A 16,723-nucleotide genomic window follows, 5' to 3' on the forward strand; every position below is an offset into this window, starting at 1 on the left:
TCACACTTTATTATCCTGTGTGAAAAACCAGGCCTTCCTTTCTCTGTACCAATTTCCTACGGCATCCTTCCCCTTTTGATAAACAGTTACCTGAGAAGTAGCTTTGTGGCGATAAATCATTTGCCGATTGACGCAAAGTGCAACCACAGTCTGCCCTGCCCACACATAGAACCGTCTAAATATTTAGCTCTCAAATGAGAGAACATTCGGTTTCTTGTTTCTCTACATGTTACAAAGACACCCGTTAAAATCCGCAAAAGACACAACAGATGTTTTTTGGAGCGAGATATCCAGAAGTTATAACAGAAGTAATTACGGTTGTTGAAAAATATTCCTGTTGGTGGAAGGTGTATCTTATGTAACAGTCTTCAGCTTACTACAAAGTTTGCAGCATTTTTGTAGGTGGTCTCCTGCGAGTCCTCGTTTGAGTAGGTCGCACAATAAGAGAAACCAACATAGTGTATCTAAAAAGTAGTTTGTTGAGGTTCTGAAGTACCTTCACCTTTCTGCATTCAAAAGTCGGCACCTGAATGCTTGCTGAGATGTTCATTTTTTTTTCCCTGTTTTTCTTTTAATATACAATAAAACAACGTGCTGGTAAAATTGATCCAAACCACCCACCCCCCACAAGAAACCAGATATTAAAAATAAAAAAGATAATAATAAAAAGTCAAGATAAAATAGCAGCTGCATTCATGGGTTTGTGTATGCGTGTATGTTTTTTTTTATAGTTTATATATGATTTTTTTTGTGATTTTTCTTCAGTGTTTTAAAAGGTGAGTCTGGAAAGACAAATGTAACAAACGACTCAAATACTGGACTCTTTGGGTGGCAAGTCCACGTTGGTGACCGATGTAACTATGGAAACAAGGCAGTCCGAGGTAGTGCCGTTCACTAATTTGCGGATCTGAGAAATACGCTCCTCAACACATCCAGCAGAGAGCCGTGCCTCTGCATCATGGTCCCAGCACTCTTCAATGGTGACACACAACTGTGCCAAACCCTGACAACAAAAAATATTGAAATGAATTATTCCAAACCTAGTCAGCCATTTCTGTCATATTACAGAAAACATGTACAAACTCCAGAATGTGTTAGGGTGCAGTCACACGCGTCAGATTTTGTTGCAAAAAAATTCTGCGACTAAAAAAAAAAATCGGTTTAATTTATCTTAATGCAGTTGTTTTTGCAGCAGGTGCACGGATTTCTGCAAGTTCCATTCAGATGAATAAAACTTTTTTCAGTCGCAGAAAGTTTCTGCAACAAAATTTGCACCGTTATAGTTTTGGTCAGCAGTTAAAAGATCGCTTGGAGTGGAGAATTGACACACAAAAATGTAGTCTTAAAGCGTTTTTTCAGGGATTAGAAAGGAGGGTCTGCCTTTTTAAAGAAAAAAAAACAAAAAACAGCTCCAACTCCTATCTAAGGCCTGTGCCTGGTCTTTCAGGTAATGCATTTAAGTGAACAGGACTGAGGTACAACGCCAGACACAGCCCACCGAGATGAGGGGCACTATTTCTGGGGGAAAAAAACCAACCCCTTTTTTTTCAAGGTAGTGGAGCGTTCAATGCCACCAGCCCAGGAGGTTTAGGGCAACGGAGAGGTTAAAGCCAATGATTCTTGTGTTCTAGTGAAGTGGAGAGGCTTAATGTCTGCTTCTATGGTGGTCTGGGCAATTGAAGGCTTTTTACACTTCTGAAAAAAAAAATGTCTAGCAGTGTGTTTGGTGCAACTTTCTAAATACTTTTTATTAAAAATTATTTTAACTTTTTGAGATTCAGCTGCTTTGTAGCCTGTTTACAGAGTAGCTGAATCTAGCGCTGAAACCTCTATCCATCCTGTCAGTGAGACTGACGGGTTTAATGACCGGGGTCGTGCAGGTCTCGGACATGCAGGATCGAGCTGTTGCTGATCACATCTAAGTTCCTAACTTAGATGCGATCAATAACAGGTGGACCCGCTGACACTGAACCCGTCAGTGCCGCTGACCTGACAGACTCAGGTTTCAGCTGCTCTGTATACAGGATACAAAGCAGCAGCATTTCAAAAAGTAAAAATAATTTTTAATATAAAGTATTTAGAAAGTTGCACCAAACACACTGATAGACATTTGGAATTGGTCAGGGGATTCTGGCATATATGATGCACACACTTTTCTTTAGAAAGATAAAATCTTGCTAAAGAAAAGTGTTTGTAACCGTACAAAAATTTGGTATCTTTATGAAGCTATTTACGGTCCCGGCCTAAATATTTTAAAGTTTTTTTTAGAACATCTAAATTTGCACATTCATTTTCTGTGAACAGTAAACAAAAACTTACGGGGTGTTTCAACCAGTGTTCTTTGAATGAAGGACGCATCTTCTTGTGAACTACTACTTCCTGCAGATCTTCTAATGATGGATGCTGACCAATCTCCTCTTCAAATGGCAACATATACTCATCAACAGGCCCTGTAGAAATCCAAATACGTATAAACCGTAAACTACAACTGCTATGAATTATACAAGAAAAAAAAGGGATACTATTGTGATTTTTTCATTCCAATGTAGCAAAGGGTTGTCAGGGATTTTCTATTCGTTTTTTTTTTTTTTCCAATTTATCCCTCTTATTCACGTATTAGGGCTTTTTAAACTACTTGTATAAAAACAAACCCTAAACCCCCCCAAAAAAAACTCCTTCCGTCCCTCCCTACAGTGACCGCTGACCAGAGCGCAAACGTATGAAAACATCGCAGCGGCGCTTAGGTCCAAACATCAGTCTCTCCAGCAAACAGGGCGGGGACACACTCTGCAATGTACCCATGCATTGCACAAAGACCGTAACAACGGGGGAGGAACACGCACAGGTCTTTTTTTATTTAAAACAAGTAATTGAAAAAGCCCTCTTATTATTCATGAATAAGAGCGCTAAATAAATAAAAAATAATCCAGAAAACCCCTGTAAATGGTTATTTCTCAAGTCAGACATTTATTTACGGCATCTACACAGGATATGTCAAATGCCTGATAGGTGCGGGTGCCCAGGGAAAGGACCTGCATCTATCTCCAGTACAGGGGTCCCCCAGCTTGCCCACCGAGGTGGCCTCTGGGCACTCGCCTTCCAGAAGAAGAATTGCAGCCCTCTCCGTTAATTTCTATGGAAGCTACAGAAAAAGCTGTGGATATCCTGTGGACACACCATAAATGTCTGAGTTGGGAATAACCCTTTAATAATAATTGAATCCAAAAGCAATGTGAAGTATAAAGTTTTCTTTTGAACTCCATCTCTAATTAGAATCCAATACCGGGGGGAAAAAACAAACCCATGAGCACACAATGTCATATTACAGCCTTGTTGTGTGTACTGAATATTTGACTAATGGAAAGTTGATGGTATTACCCACTTTGTTAGATAAAGTTGCATTGACAGGTTCCCTTTAAGAGGACTCTATATGTTAAAGGTCAAGGATAAAGGGCACTTTGGCATTAAAGACAGAAAGACTTTTTCTGTTTTTGCTTTCCCGTCAGCTATAAAACGTTATTATTATGTCGCTATTTGAGGCCTTGTTTATTTACAAGTTGCAGATTTGTTTGTTTTAGGCATCATTTCGGGGTACATACAAGTTAGTGTTTAATATATATGTTTTTTTTTTAAATGCATCTATTCAAATTTATTTCAAAATCTTTTTCATTTTATAGTCCCATTAGGGGACTAACTTTTATACATTTATTTTTACCTTCTGTGTAATATCCTGCTACATTGCATTGCTGCCTGTCCAAATACAATGGACAGGCAGCCTGCTAGAGCATAACTATGATTAAATGGAGTTGCCACGACAAAGTGGCTGTCAATGACAGCCACAGTCGCACGGAGAACCGACTATCATGTACGTGGGGAATCGGTAATATACTGTTTCCCCCTACGTACATGTACGCAATATTCTTGTACTGGGTATAGCAGGAAGGGGTTAATACCCAAATTTGTTAAAAATAAAATGGAAGTTTACATATTTCCAACTGGATGCACTAGAACCGGTTTGAAATGCAAATATAATCATACTAGCAATGCTGTTCATTAGAAAAAGTTCAGAGGGCGACCCTTTGCATTTAACACATTGACATTTTTAGGTATGAAAGACCAATGTTCATTTTTCTCATTTTAAGTATTTACACAAGCCAATTATTACTACTGGCTCTCAGATTTGTTCATATCCCAACACTATTAATGGCACAGACTGCAGTCCTAATGATACATTGCAATATTATAACAAGTCCGATGAAATGACTGACGCATTTACAACGTACATATAAGTTAATGTCATTAAAAACATATTCCGCTTTCAGTCAATTCATTGTGTAATGAAAAGTTCCTGTGTGTCCGTCATATGACCAGGGTAAATAAAAATAATACGTTCGCATTGAATGACAGAAAGCAGAGATATTGAAAACTGTGAGGAACGGATATAGAATTTTTTTTAGTAGCTTTTCATTATACAATAAATATGCTGAAAATCCGGCTATTCAAATGACCAGAAGCAAAATGCTAATAAATTAGACTGAAAGAATGGCAGTGGAGAATCACTAGAAAGCCTTGATCCGCACACGGCCCCTAGAGGGACCCAAAGACTCACCGTCAGCCGCTGTACACCTGGCGACAACTTCCCAGAGCACAAGTCCCATAGCATACATGTCTATCCTGAGAAAAGAATCTCGTTGGAAGTTAATTGCTCCCTCCAGCACCTCTGGAGCCATATACCGCCTGGTGCCAACCTGCGGGTATAAACAGTTTATTCAGCATTAGACCAGAGAATACTCTTTCTTCTTTACAGATAACAATGCCTATATAGTATAGCTGACACGTAGAGAAGGAATTCCCTTATATACACCTGTACTCAGAATTACTCACTTTACAGTAAGGCCTCATGCACACTTCCGTCGGCCGCTGACGGTTCCGTCAATCACATACCGCACATGGATGGTTTCAGTGTGCAGCCCGTTGTTTCACAGACCAAATCAATGCAAAGGCTGAAACTGTTCCATCAAAAACAGACAGGAGTAGGACCTGCCCTATTTTTGACGGAACGGCGGCGCGGTTCCGTTAAAACAACGGAAGTGTGCATGAACCCATTGAAATGATTGGGTCAGTGTGCGATCAGTTAAAACAACGGATAGCAACCTGACGAAAAAAACTGAAGTGGGCAAGAGGCCTAAGGGATGAAACCAACTATTATTTAGTAGAATCACCTGTCCGTGTGTATCTCCAGGAGGCTTTCCAGGTTCGAATCGAACAGCTAAGCCAAAATCTGCCAAGATCGCCGTCAAGTCATTTCTCAGCAAAACATTTTTACTTTTAAAATCCCTATAAAAAAAATAAATAAATGATGGCATAATAATTACACAACACATAATGAATAAAGGCAATATCATTTATTTATCCTGAAATGCAATTCCTTGGGCAGAGTGTCTACTATGGCACGGACTCCACTACAGGTTATTAGACGGCTACGTACAACCGTGTAGCGGGAAAAACAAATCTCATCCACAAACTGTGAAAAAAAACAGCAGAAATTGCCACTCTACTTAATTTCAGTCTAACATGTCAATTTATGTTGTGAAAAAAACACTGCAAAATGTCCTTAATATTTACACTACTTGCGTCCTTACCCTTTTAGGGGGAGTTCACACTGAGTTTTTTGACAAGGAAACTGCATCGGAAAACGCGGCAAAAAAAGTCCCGAAATGCCTCCCATTGATTTCAATGGGAGGCGGAGGCGTTTTTTTCCCTGCGAGCGGAAAAACTGTCTTGAAGGAAAAAGAAGGGACGTGCCCTATATTCGGGGCGTTTACGCTTCTGACTTCCCATTGATATCAATGGGAGGCAGAAGAAGGGTATTTCGCGGCATTTTTTGCCCGCGGCGCTCAATGGCCACGGGCGAAAAACTCAGCGAAAATCGGCATGCAGGCAAAGTAAAATCTGCTTAAAAATTCCAAACGGAATTTTGAGGCAGATTTTCTGCACGCAAAAAACGGTGTGAACCCAGCCTTACACAGGCCAATGATCATGCAAATGAACGCTCGTGTGATCGCTCGTTCTTGATCACTGCCCTTTGTAACCAAGGCAGTAATCAATCGATGATCGAGCAAAGGCTCGTTCGTTGGCTGGTCGCATCTTTTGTGTGGTAAAAAAACACGGTTGCCGGTCAGCAGCACATCTTACCATCCTCCCGTGTAAACGGTATTGTGCTGCTAACATGGTGCAAAACTTATGGGAACCAACAATCGTATTATTAACGAGTTCGTTCGTTCGTTCGTTCGTTCGTTCGTTTGTTCCCATACAGACTATTGTTTTATGTAAATGGAACGCCAATTGACGTGCTGTATCATCGATCGCCACTCATTGCTGGCCAGGAAATCTGACCGTGTAAAACCACCCTTAGTCTTTTCTACTCAGATATCTTTAAACGTTGTTTGATGCGTTGTTACTATTTTACATATGGTTTTAATTTAATTACCGGCCGAGCAGATGGTAGTGACTTGAATGCTATACATTTAAATCTGACAGCCAGTCCCTGTAGTAACAATTCTGATGAGAGAAAGATCGGGCTAAACGTGATAATTAACCAAGTAAATACAGTTTGAAGGAGTGTCGTGCAGTGCGAGACTGAAAACTGCAATAAATATATAGAATGCACACTGGTCTGTGCTGAAATCCTGATAAAAACATGATTCAATGGAAATGGTCAAGACCACAGGGCTACGTAGCAACACAGAATGGCCAGCACCTTTAGGCCCTGTTCACACTGAGTTTTTTTGCTGCGGTTTTTGCAGAAGAAACTGCGGCAAAAAACAGCCGAAATGGACTCCCATTGATCTCAATGGGAGGTGGAGGTGTTTTTTTTACCGCAAGCAAAAAAAAACGCTTGCGGGAAAAAGAAGAGACATGCCCTGTTTTGAGGCATTTTCCGCCTCAAAAACACTATTGAAATCAATGGGAGATGGAAATAAACGGCAAAAACCGCGTGTGGTGCAAAACCACTTCAAAAAAAGCGGAGCTGATTTTTCCAGGCAGAATTTTATGCCTGCAAAAAAATTACTGAAATCGACCCCAATTGTACTTTTCGTTTTAAATAAATTTTATTTTTTTATGTATTATTAATTTCCAATATCACAATATCTTTATAGGGATCGGAGCTGCGGTTTTCACTAAAGCATCTCCAATTGTCTTGCTTCTATTTACACAGTCATGAAGTTGACATGACTGTGTAAATACACAATTACATTATAAAACTAGCTGCATTAGGCTACCACTAGGGGGAGCTAACTGCATTTACATTTATAGAACTACTATTGAAGTAGATCTCTGTGCTATTGGAGGGCGCAGGAAATTGATGACTGGTGTAATGGGAAGCAGTTCAATGCCGGGCCCCCTCTCAGCACAAGCAATAGCAGTTGTGTGGCTTGCCTCCATTGTAGGTACACCACTGGCAGAAGACTGCCACACAAAATGCATTAAATATGTTAGATACTATGGTCTCTATAATGTCTCTGCCCGTCTTTCATTGTAAATGCAATGTAATGTGTTCATGGGGGTATTGGTTTTCCTACAATTACTATGGCCAAATTAATGGTCATCCATTAGGCTTTTAGACTTTAAAGCGACCCTCCGATTCTGGGACAACATTTTAAATATGATGGTGTATATGGAATAATATTACCTGGTGCACTCCAGTTGACAGCAGTGATTCTTAGACTACGAGTCTGAGACACTCCCGCTGTTCTTGGATAGGCCAGAACTGCTCATGTGACCAGTTCTGTCCAATCCGTGACGAAGACTCAGTCTGAGAAGTGCTGTGGCCATTTCGAGACAACACAGAGAGGACCTTAAATGGCGGATCCTCGGCAGAGGGGCACAACTGGAGGGCACCAGGTAATATTACTCCATATACCCCATCACAGTGATAAGTTTGTACTGAGACCAGGGGGTCACTTTAAAAAGGTTTTCTGGGACGTATTCCAAGTTTAGTGTTTTCTTTAAATATTTGATAGCATATGGCCAGCTGAAAAAAAACGTTTTCAAACTTTCTTTGTAGACCATATTTCATATTTTTTATAAAATGCACAGTGAACAGCTGTACAGACTAAATTTCAACCGAATAAAAAATAAAATGTAAAAAAAAATGTAAAAAAAAAAAAGATTACAAATAAATCAGCAGTTTAATGATTTTTAATTTTGATTACAGTAAGAAGCAAAATAAAATGGTACAGTATTGATAAGTAGAGTACTACACTTAGATAACAAAACTCTACATTTCTCCGGAATTGTTTCTTTTGAATAATTTATAGACTGACATTTTTTTTTCAGATTTGCATATGTTAAGTCCCCTCAGTTGTGTCCGCGTCTATTAACATATCTGCAAAGGTCCGACGGCAATTTGTGTCTTTTTAAATATCAAAAGTTTAGGAATAAAAGGCATAATTAATTTCATGAGTTGTTTCACCAAGTCCATGCCCCAGATTAATAACAAAAAAAAAAGAATAATTGTGAACTTCCAATTACTGCTGGCTGTCATTTGACATTTTTTTTCTTTTTTGCCCAAATAATGAAGTCTCCTGTATGTACACGAACGTGAATATTCTGTGTTTTAGTTCCATGATCAAGTACAGTCATTTTCTTCCCATCTAAAGTAACAAATCTGGTATTATGTTTAAAATGACAGAAAAAAAACGCGCTAATTTTACAGAGGGAATGATTTATGCGAACAAATTCACATGCAGCTACACAAGGAGCACTTCATATATAGTTCCAAACATAGTAGAGACCGGACCCAGATGGCATAAAGTACTCACTCGATTTTAGCAATGTAAAAACATCAATACACTGCATAAGAAACCGAGAAACATGGCTGGTCAATCGACCGTCCTAGGGCAGGGATTGGCGTACAGCGCTCACATAGAAAAGGTTTGGAATTTTATGCTAAACACGCCGTATCCACATGGTTTGAATCATAGGACAGATCTGCTCTTCCATTACGAATATCCACTCTATATTGACACAATATATGAGATTATAGTATTCCCATGTTTCCTGTAATGGTTTAGCAGATCGATCAGATATTTATCACAAATTAATGTTAAGCAGTTATTGAGTATTTAAAACCTGTACTTGTGGCGGGCGGGCCGTGCTCCAAGTAGGAGCCCAATTATATTTACACCCCCAACCTCCTGCCTTAAAGCTGCCGATTGCCACTTTTCTTCCTATGCGAAGTAATATGGACTGAATGAGCAGCTGGAGGGGCCTCAATTATACTAAATACGTAACTACCTCCACAGGTATATAGTAAAAGAACGACTCCCACCATTTTTTTCCCCACCCTGGCTTGAAAATGTGAATACATTAAATGTAGTGATGTGTATTGGTTTACCAGCAGTAGGTTCAAATCTGGCCGCCATTGTGTCACGTGATCTCCATTCTGACAATCCAAAGCCTACAGTTCATGCTGTAGGAACCCGAGGTTAGTCTCTCAATTCAAGTCTATGAGACGCACATGGAGGCTCTCATACAATTGTACTTCCGGTCCCTGCAGCAGACACTGTAGGATTTGAATTGATAGAATGGAGATCATGTGACCCAACAGCGGCCAGGAACGGAGCGGCTACCAGGGAAATAAAACACCCAGTTAGTCAATAGTCATCACTTCATTGCATTTATTCTCATTTTCAAACTATCATACTGCATTTAATACATAGCTACTTAGGTTAAAAAGTCCAGTCTTTTTTTTTTTTTTTTATGTGGTCATGGAGAAGGGCACTCCACAGTTTGACTATTAACTGTAATGATACCTTTCCTATATGAATGCCTGAATGGTCTTTCTTCCACCCATAAAGAATGTCCCAGGTCCTTTGTACAGTTTTTAGAATAATGAGCCAGTTTTTTTTATATTGATCATACATATTAATCTATACATGTTAGGGCTGGGCAAAGAAAAATAATAATAATAATTAAAAAAACGAAATTCAGTGCAGTTAAGCGAGTCATCTTGCGCATCTGTTTTTTAGATTTTCTTTTCCCCAATTTCAACAGTATCTGCATCAGGGGCATTATACTATGTGGAGGGCAGCTATGGGGGCATTATACTATGTGGAGGGCAGCTATAGGGGCATTGTACTATGTGGAGGCCAGCTATGGGGGCAATATACTGTGTGGAGGGCAGCTATGGGGGCATTATACTATGTGGAGGGCAGCTATGGGGGCATTATACTGTGTTGAGGGCAACCATGGGGGCATTATACTGTGTGGAGCGCAGCCATAGGGGCATTGTACTGTGTGGAGGGCAGCCATGGGAGCATTATACTGTGGAGGGAATTTATGGGGGCATTATACTGTATGAAGGGCAGTTATTGGGGGCATTATACTGCTTGGTTGCGGAGACCCCCACCGTCGCTAAAAAACAAAAAAGTGCAAAAGGTAATTGCCGCTTCTTGCTAAGCTTAAGACAGCTCACGTAGAGCGTCCAAGGCAGCCAGCATTAGGCAATTGTCACTTACCCTGTGGATAGGTGATAATTGTGAATTCTGGGAATAACCTTTTAAGCTTTATTTTCTGAGAATTGAATAGACAGCAAATGAATACATGTTGGGTGTTACATAATAGAGAAAGCCTCTTAATAAATTTGTCACATATTCTGCTGTCCGTTAGCTAGATAGGGAAATCTATGTCAGCTATGAGATTTCCACTATAATTTTTGCCAGTTTCTGGCGTACATTATAGTAAATTTGTTGGGCTGTATGTGGCCCTGCTCCTTACGCTAAGCCCTATTTGCCAAGTCCCGAAGGCATTGTTAACCCAGCAAAAAGTCGCAAATTATTGTGCAAATATGGGATGCCCCATGCCTTGATACTTTTTTTACACCACAATACTGGCGTACAGCGTTCATAAAATCTCCCCAATATGCAGAATTGCTCCACATTTGAAGTAATTTTAACTGATATTAGAGAATTGCATTATGGTCTTTACAAGCCAAGGCAATTCAGGAAATGGGGTCGGGTAAGGAATACACTCCAGGGACCTGTAATGTGTCAATTGAGACAGAAGAGAGGTGATGATAATTTCAACAGCCCTTCAACCATTTCCATTGACCAAATACATGTACTCTTATTAACACAATGGAAACCCTATCATGCTAGGTATGTAAAACGTAGCACTTAAATTCAATGATATACACTATACGTAGTAGGCACTGCACATTATACCGCTTTGCTATAACAGATGGACTGGTTTTTTTTAGAACCCCGAGCCTCTTTTATTAGGTTTAGTCCATGTATGACCTGAAGGTGTCACTGCGGTCTCGATGCATGAAAAGATGCAGTCACTAGAAAAAAAAAAAAAGCTAAAGCAGCAAAACTCAAAAGAACAGGAGCATCTGGACTCATTATCACAGCTGAGCAAGACGTAAAATAATGGATAATCTCAGGTTGTATTAAAAGGGAGCTTTGTTTAGTGGACTCTAAACCTGATTCTGAGTCAGCAGTTGCCACAGTAATTCATCCTGAAAACCCCTGACAGTAGTAAGACTTGTAGCGATTGTTCATAAAGTTGATATATTGGGTTACATTCACCGAGTTTTCCTTTAAAAGTATACGTTTTTAATTTTCTTTCCTGTGCAGCCGTAGTTCATGCTTTCCACAAGCTTTGGCAGATTTGTATTTTAGTAGGTTAGACCAACACCAAGTTAGACTCTTCATTACTAATCCACACCCCAAAACTATAGCGTTTAAGGGCGTACAGCAGGTTTGAAGGTACTTTCTAAGTTTACACGTAGCATAAACACTGCAGAATTTCCCGACTGCATTTTCTGCGCTGAAATTCCGCAGCATTTTACAGTAGCAGCGAAGTGGATGAGATTTGAGCAAATGTTATCCACACGCTTCGTAAAAAAATACGCAGAAAACAAGTGCGGAAATTGACTTGTGGTGCGGATTCCCAATCAGCAGCATGTCAATATCCTGCAAAAACTCGGCAGAATTTCCACACCGAAAAAATGGTTGGAAATTCTGCATTTTTTTTTTGCTACGTGCAAACATTCCCTTTAGAACATTTTTAGGACGTTAAATTAATGAGAAATTCTTTACTATATTGCTTGTCCTGCAGGCCTAACAGAGACTGAAGAACCTAACAACGAACCAAATGGGACATATCCCTTAAGAAAATATTGTACTCAATATAAAAAGCACAAAAAATATCTTTATTAAATATAATGACAAAATAACGCAGTAATAGAAAAAGAGAAATAATACAGCATATACAATAATACGTATAAAGACAACGCAGTATAAAAAAATAGATATATGTATACTGCTAAATAGGAGTCAGCACAAGAAAAGAGTGTAGCTATTGACGTATAACAAGAGATAGTGTAGCTCAAATAGCTATAGAAAAATGCAGCTGCCAAAGTTAGACAATATAGCCCAAAAGTCAGTATTATTGTATACATATCGATTTAGCTGCACCCTTTCTGTGTTGGCTCTGACGTATTATCATTATATGCATGCTGCCACATGTTATCCTGCCCTCCCTTTTTTGTATAGGTTCTGATATTGTACAGGCCACCTTCTCATTTCTATTTGCTACATGTGGGATTTATATTACACACCCCTGGGCTTGTGTTATTATTGGATATTATTCGAGCGTGTGAGTGATCATTAGTATATGGTTGATTCTGTTGGTCATGGTCTTTTCCATCTGACCCTGCTGTATATGTCTCCGTATATGCTGTATTATTTCTCTTTTTCTATTACTGCGTTATTTTGTCATTATATTTAATAAAGATATTTTTTGTGCTTTTTATATTGAGTACAATATTTTCTTAAGGGATATGTCCCATTTGGTTCGTTGTTAGGTTCTATTGCTATAGGGGACCCCACTACATGCCATTTCTATGGTGCGAGGTTTTTGGTTAGGTTGTCCTAACAGAGACTGAAGCCTGAAACGGCAAGTCCACTGCCGCTAAACAGGATGCTGTAAATGCAGTCTGCTAATTCTCCAAGACAACGTTGGCAGATTATTATCAGAATGACCCATTAGCTTAGATTATTTTAGGAATTTACTAGTTATTCAAATCCTTAGAAGTTAAAGGTGCTCAAAGTCGGAGCTTCACTTCAGAGCGGTTTTTATGCTACCAGGAAGACCTTGAGTGCACAATGGCCGTCCTGTATCGAAACAGAGAAAAAGCAGCCTTGCTGCCGACCGCAACCAATCAGCTCATCTTCCTTTTTCTAGATTATCGTTACAATTTTAACAATTCTCAAGGTTATCGTGATCATTTATTAAATAGTAAAATCTAAATGGTCATCTTCAGATTTCTCTAAGGGTATGTTCACACGCCCTATTCAGGCATTTTAGGCCTCGAATTACGCCTGAAAAAATGGCTCAGAACAGTCTGCAAACATCTGCCCAATGAATTCAAAGGGTCTTACGGTGTTCTGTGCAGACGAGGTGTATTTTTACGCGTCGCTGTCAAAAGACGGCGCGTAAAAAGACGCCCGCCTCAAAGAAGTGCATGTCTCCAATGAAAAACAGCTCCAATTATGTCCGTAATGGACGCCGCGAAAAACGTGTGCACTTGTCAAAACGTCTTAAATTCAGGAGCTGTTTTCGCCTGAAAACAGCTCCGTAATTTCAGACGTATTTAGCGTTGGCGTGTGAACATACCCTTACTGTACGGTCAGGTTATAAGGGTATAAACATCCATCTTATGGTTGAAACAATTAATGTCCCTTAAGGTGGCCACATTTTCTCAGAGAATGTTTTGTTACACGAGGCCGAATGTTAACTTCACAGTTATTTTAATAAGTGCCAACCCTAGCTGGGGTCCGAAACAAACAAAATCTATAATTTTGTTTCGAATTGATCAGTTGGCAGCTCTTGGGAACAGACCAGATAAAACTCTAATTTTTTTAGTAGATAATTTTTCCAGGGAACGCGAGGGTCCTGGCATTCGGACCCTCAATGGTCAGGCAGTGACTGCATATCCTAGCAATATGGCATAATTTCTTGTGCTGTAAAAAAAAAAAAAAAAAATATACAAGGATGTCGACAGTGGCAACATGGAATCTATCTATCTATCTATCTATCTATCTATCTATCTATCTATCTATCTATCCTTCAGTCAATTTTTTTACACCACAGACTCCCCCACCCCCCAAAATAAAAGAGTGTAAAAATAAAAAAGAAACCATAAATATTTGGTATCAATGCATTCGTAACGACCCGTACAAAAAAAAATGAACAATATTTATCCCACCTGGTGAATGCTGTGTGTAAAAAAAAAAAATAAAAATAATAAATCCCACAAAGTGCTGTTTTTTTTTTTATCATCCTCCTCCCAAAAATAGGAATAAAAAGTAAAATAGTATGTACGGCAAAATGGTACCAATGAAAACTTTCAAGTCCTGCAAATAAACAAACCCTCAGAGCTCTTGACAAAAAAAAAAAAATACAAATGCGAAGGGTCTTCGAATGAAGCAAAAGAAAATAAAATTATTTTCTAAAAAAAAAAATACATAATTATTTTACTAGGCAAAATCAGAAAAAACAAAAAAAACATTTAAAAAAAACAAAAAAAAAAACTTGATCCATTTGGTATCGCCGTGATCATAGCGACCCACAGAATAAAGTTATTATGTAATTTGTACTGCACAGCGATCTCCGTAAAAACGAAACTTAAAACAATGTCAGAATCAGTTTTTTTCCCCCTACCTCGCCCCAAACAAGTTAATAAAAGTTATGCAATACATTATACATACCCCAAACTGGTGAAATAAAATAAAAATAAAAAGTCTTGTCCCACAAAAGACAAACAAAAACAAGCCCTTATATGACTACATTGATAGCGATGGAAAAATAGAAAAAAAGTTATACCTATCGGAACATGGAGATGAAAAAAAATAAAAAAAATATACATTATATATATATATATATATATATATATATATATATATATATATATATATATATATATATAATCTCTATCTAACTAACTAACTATATATCACTGCATCCTTTGGTCCAAAATAGGCTGTGTTCTGGTGGGCTTAATATGCAATTTCAATACAATTATTGCATTGTATAGTCAATAACGTATACAGATTTTCTTTTTCTTCCATACTATCCAAAATAATAGTGAACACATAGGAAAGGGACAGAAAGACAAACTGAGCTAGGAAGGAAGATAACGATCAGACAAGATGTAGCTCTTCTGGGTAAGACAAAGTAGGTAGCTCAGGTGATCGGAATGATCCCGCAGAAAGCCATGGAATGGATGCAGCGTCTAATTTGTCACATAACTCTTTGGCAGAGAACACATTAGTCAGAGCAAATCAGTTTCACCCAGCTTGAGGCTGACTCCATCTGCACTGGTAAAGCCATTACAGAGGAGCCGCCAGAACATTTATATTTTGGATAATGGGTAGGCAGCGGTGTGAACCGGCAACTCTCCCTGCTGTGAGTTGTCCGAGCTGTCTCTTTAAAAGACTCCTGACAGATGGCATGTGTAAATTAGAAACACATTTTTTTCACTAACATGGTAAAATAATGTATTTTGTAGGGGTAAAAAAAAAAAGTTAAACACATGAATGTCTCGGGTCTGTTCTAATGAACAACAGGCTAATAGTTTGGAGTATTTGGCCATTAGCAGGGAACATAAAGCTCAGGAAATTAATGTTAGGGCTCTGAAATAAAAGAAAAAGTGAGACATTTAAATTCAAGCTGGTAACTAGGAGACTGCTCAAAGAATCTGGAATTTATGGTCACTAATAAGCCCTATCTGGGTCTACGCAACCATTAACATTCTCTAAGTAAAGATACTAGAACAATATTTGATTTGTATTTGAAGAAATAAAATGTAACACCCCCAACCACCAGTGGAATTGTGAACCATGAAGCGCTTAGCTAGCCATCGGAAATGTTTATTTATAAATAGATAAATGTATGTATAGTATTCTGGATTATATTGTTATACCCATTCTCAAAGTCTTCATTTATGTAGTCCCCAAATCTAAAATGTGAAGATTTACATTCACGCCTTGAACATTAAAGTGGATCACTCATAAGACTATATTGCCCTATATAAGGGGATCATAGTATGGGGACAGGTCAGCTCTTTTATTAGCCAAAAGGACATAAACATTGCGCCGGTTCAAAGAATACTCCGAATTGATAGGTGTGAGTCCGGCGTATTCATAAAGGGAGTGCTCCCCTGCCTCTCCCCTCCCCCACCCTCTTGCTGGCTCTGTATCCCCTCATTAAAACAGTGCACTCATAACTATTAGTCCGGTATATGCTTTAAATGCTCATATTAGCCAAACGGTGCAATATTTGTGCCATTTTGGCTAATAGGAAAGCGGACCTGTCCCCATACAATGCTGCCCTTACATAGAGCAGCATAGTCTGATGACAGGACAGCTTTTATTGGGAAAAAGGCTTTTCTCACCAAAATGTTTTAAAGTGTCCCTCCACGCCCGATGTTCGTTTGGACAGCAGCGTACAACCGGACGGACACTTTTAGACAAGTCATAAAATATTTATTGTGATCTGCCCTCCCCAACTTTCATGGGTCACCAAAAGAAAACCTTGGCTTCCATTGGGGCCATAGGGGTCTAAGGACGCCTTCAGAATAAGAGCAGGGACCACGTTGAACATACATGCAATCGCAGTATGAATAGACCCTTATATTAAATATCTATCATAC

The 16,723-nt window shown here is 39.0% G+C and overlaps 1 protein-coding gene across 1 annotated transcript in view; it reads right to left on the reverse strand.

The window, feature by feature from the left end:
- Positions 1-250: 250 nt before the first annotated feature.
- ACVR2B (activin A receptor type 2B) overlaps positions 251-16,723 on the reverse strand; it is a 173,183-nt gene continuing 156,710 nt past the window's right edge. Inside the window, exons 8-11 of the mRNA XM_075827344.1 lie at positions 5,223-5,337; positions 4,610-4,748; positions 2,320-2,450; positions 251-1,003 (exon numbers count right to left, since the gene is read on the reverse strand). Coding sequence (XP_075683459.1) covers positions 809-1,003; positions 2,320-2,450; positions 4,610-4,748; positions 5,223-5,337 — 580 coding nt within the window. The 3' untranslated portion in view covers positions 251-808. The remainder of the gene's footprint in view (positions 1,004-2,319; positions 2,451-4,609; positions 4,749-5,222; positions 5,338-16,723) is intronic.

This window comes from Rhinoderma darwinii, chromosome 5, assembly GCF_050947455.1.
Source record: "Rhinoderma darwinii isolate aRhiDar2 chromosome 5, aRhiDar2.hap1, whole genome shotgun sequence".
NCBI classification, from domain to species: domain Eukaryota; kingdom Metazoa; phylum Chordata; class Amphibia; order Anura; family Rhinodermatidae; genus Rhinoderma; species Rhinoderma darwinii.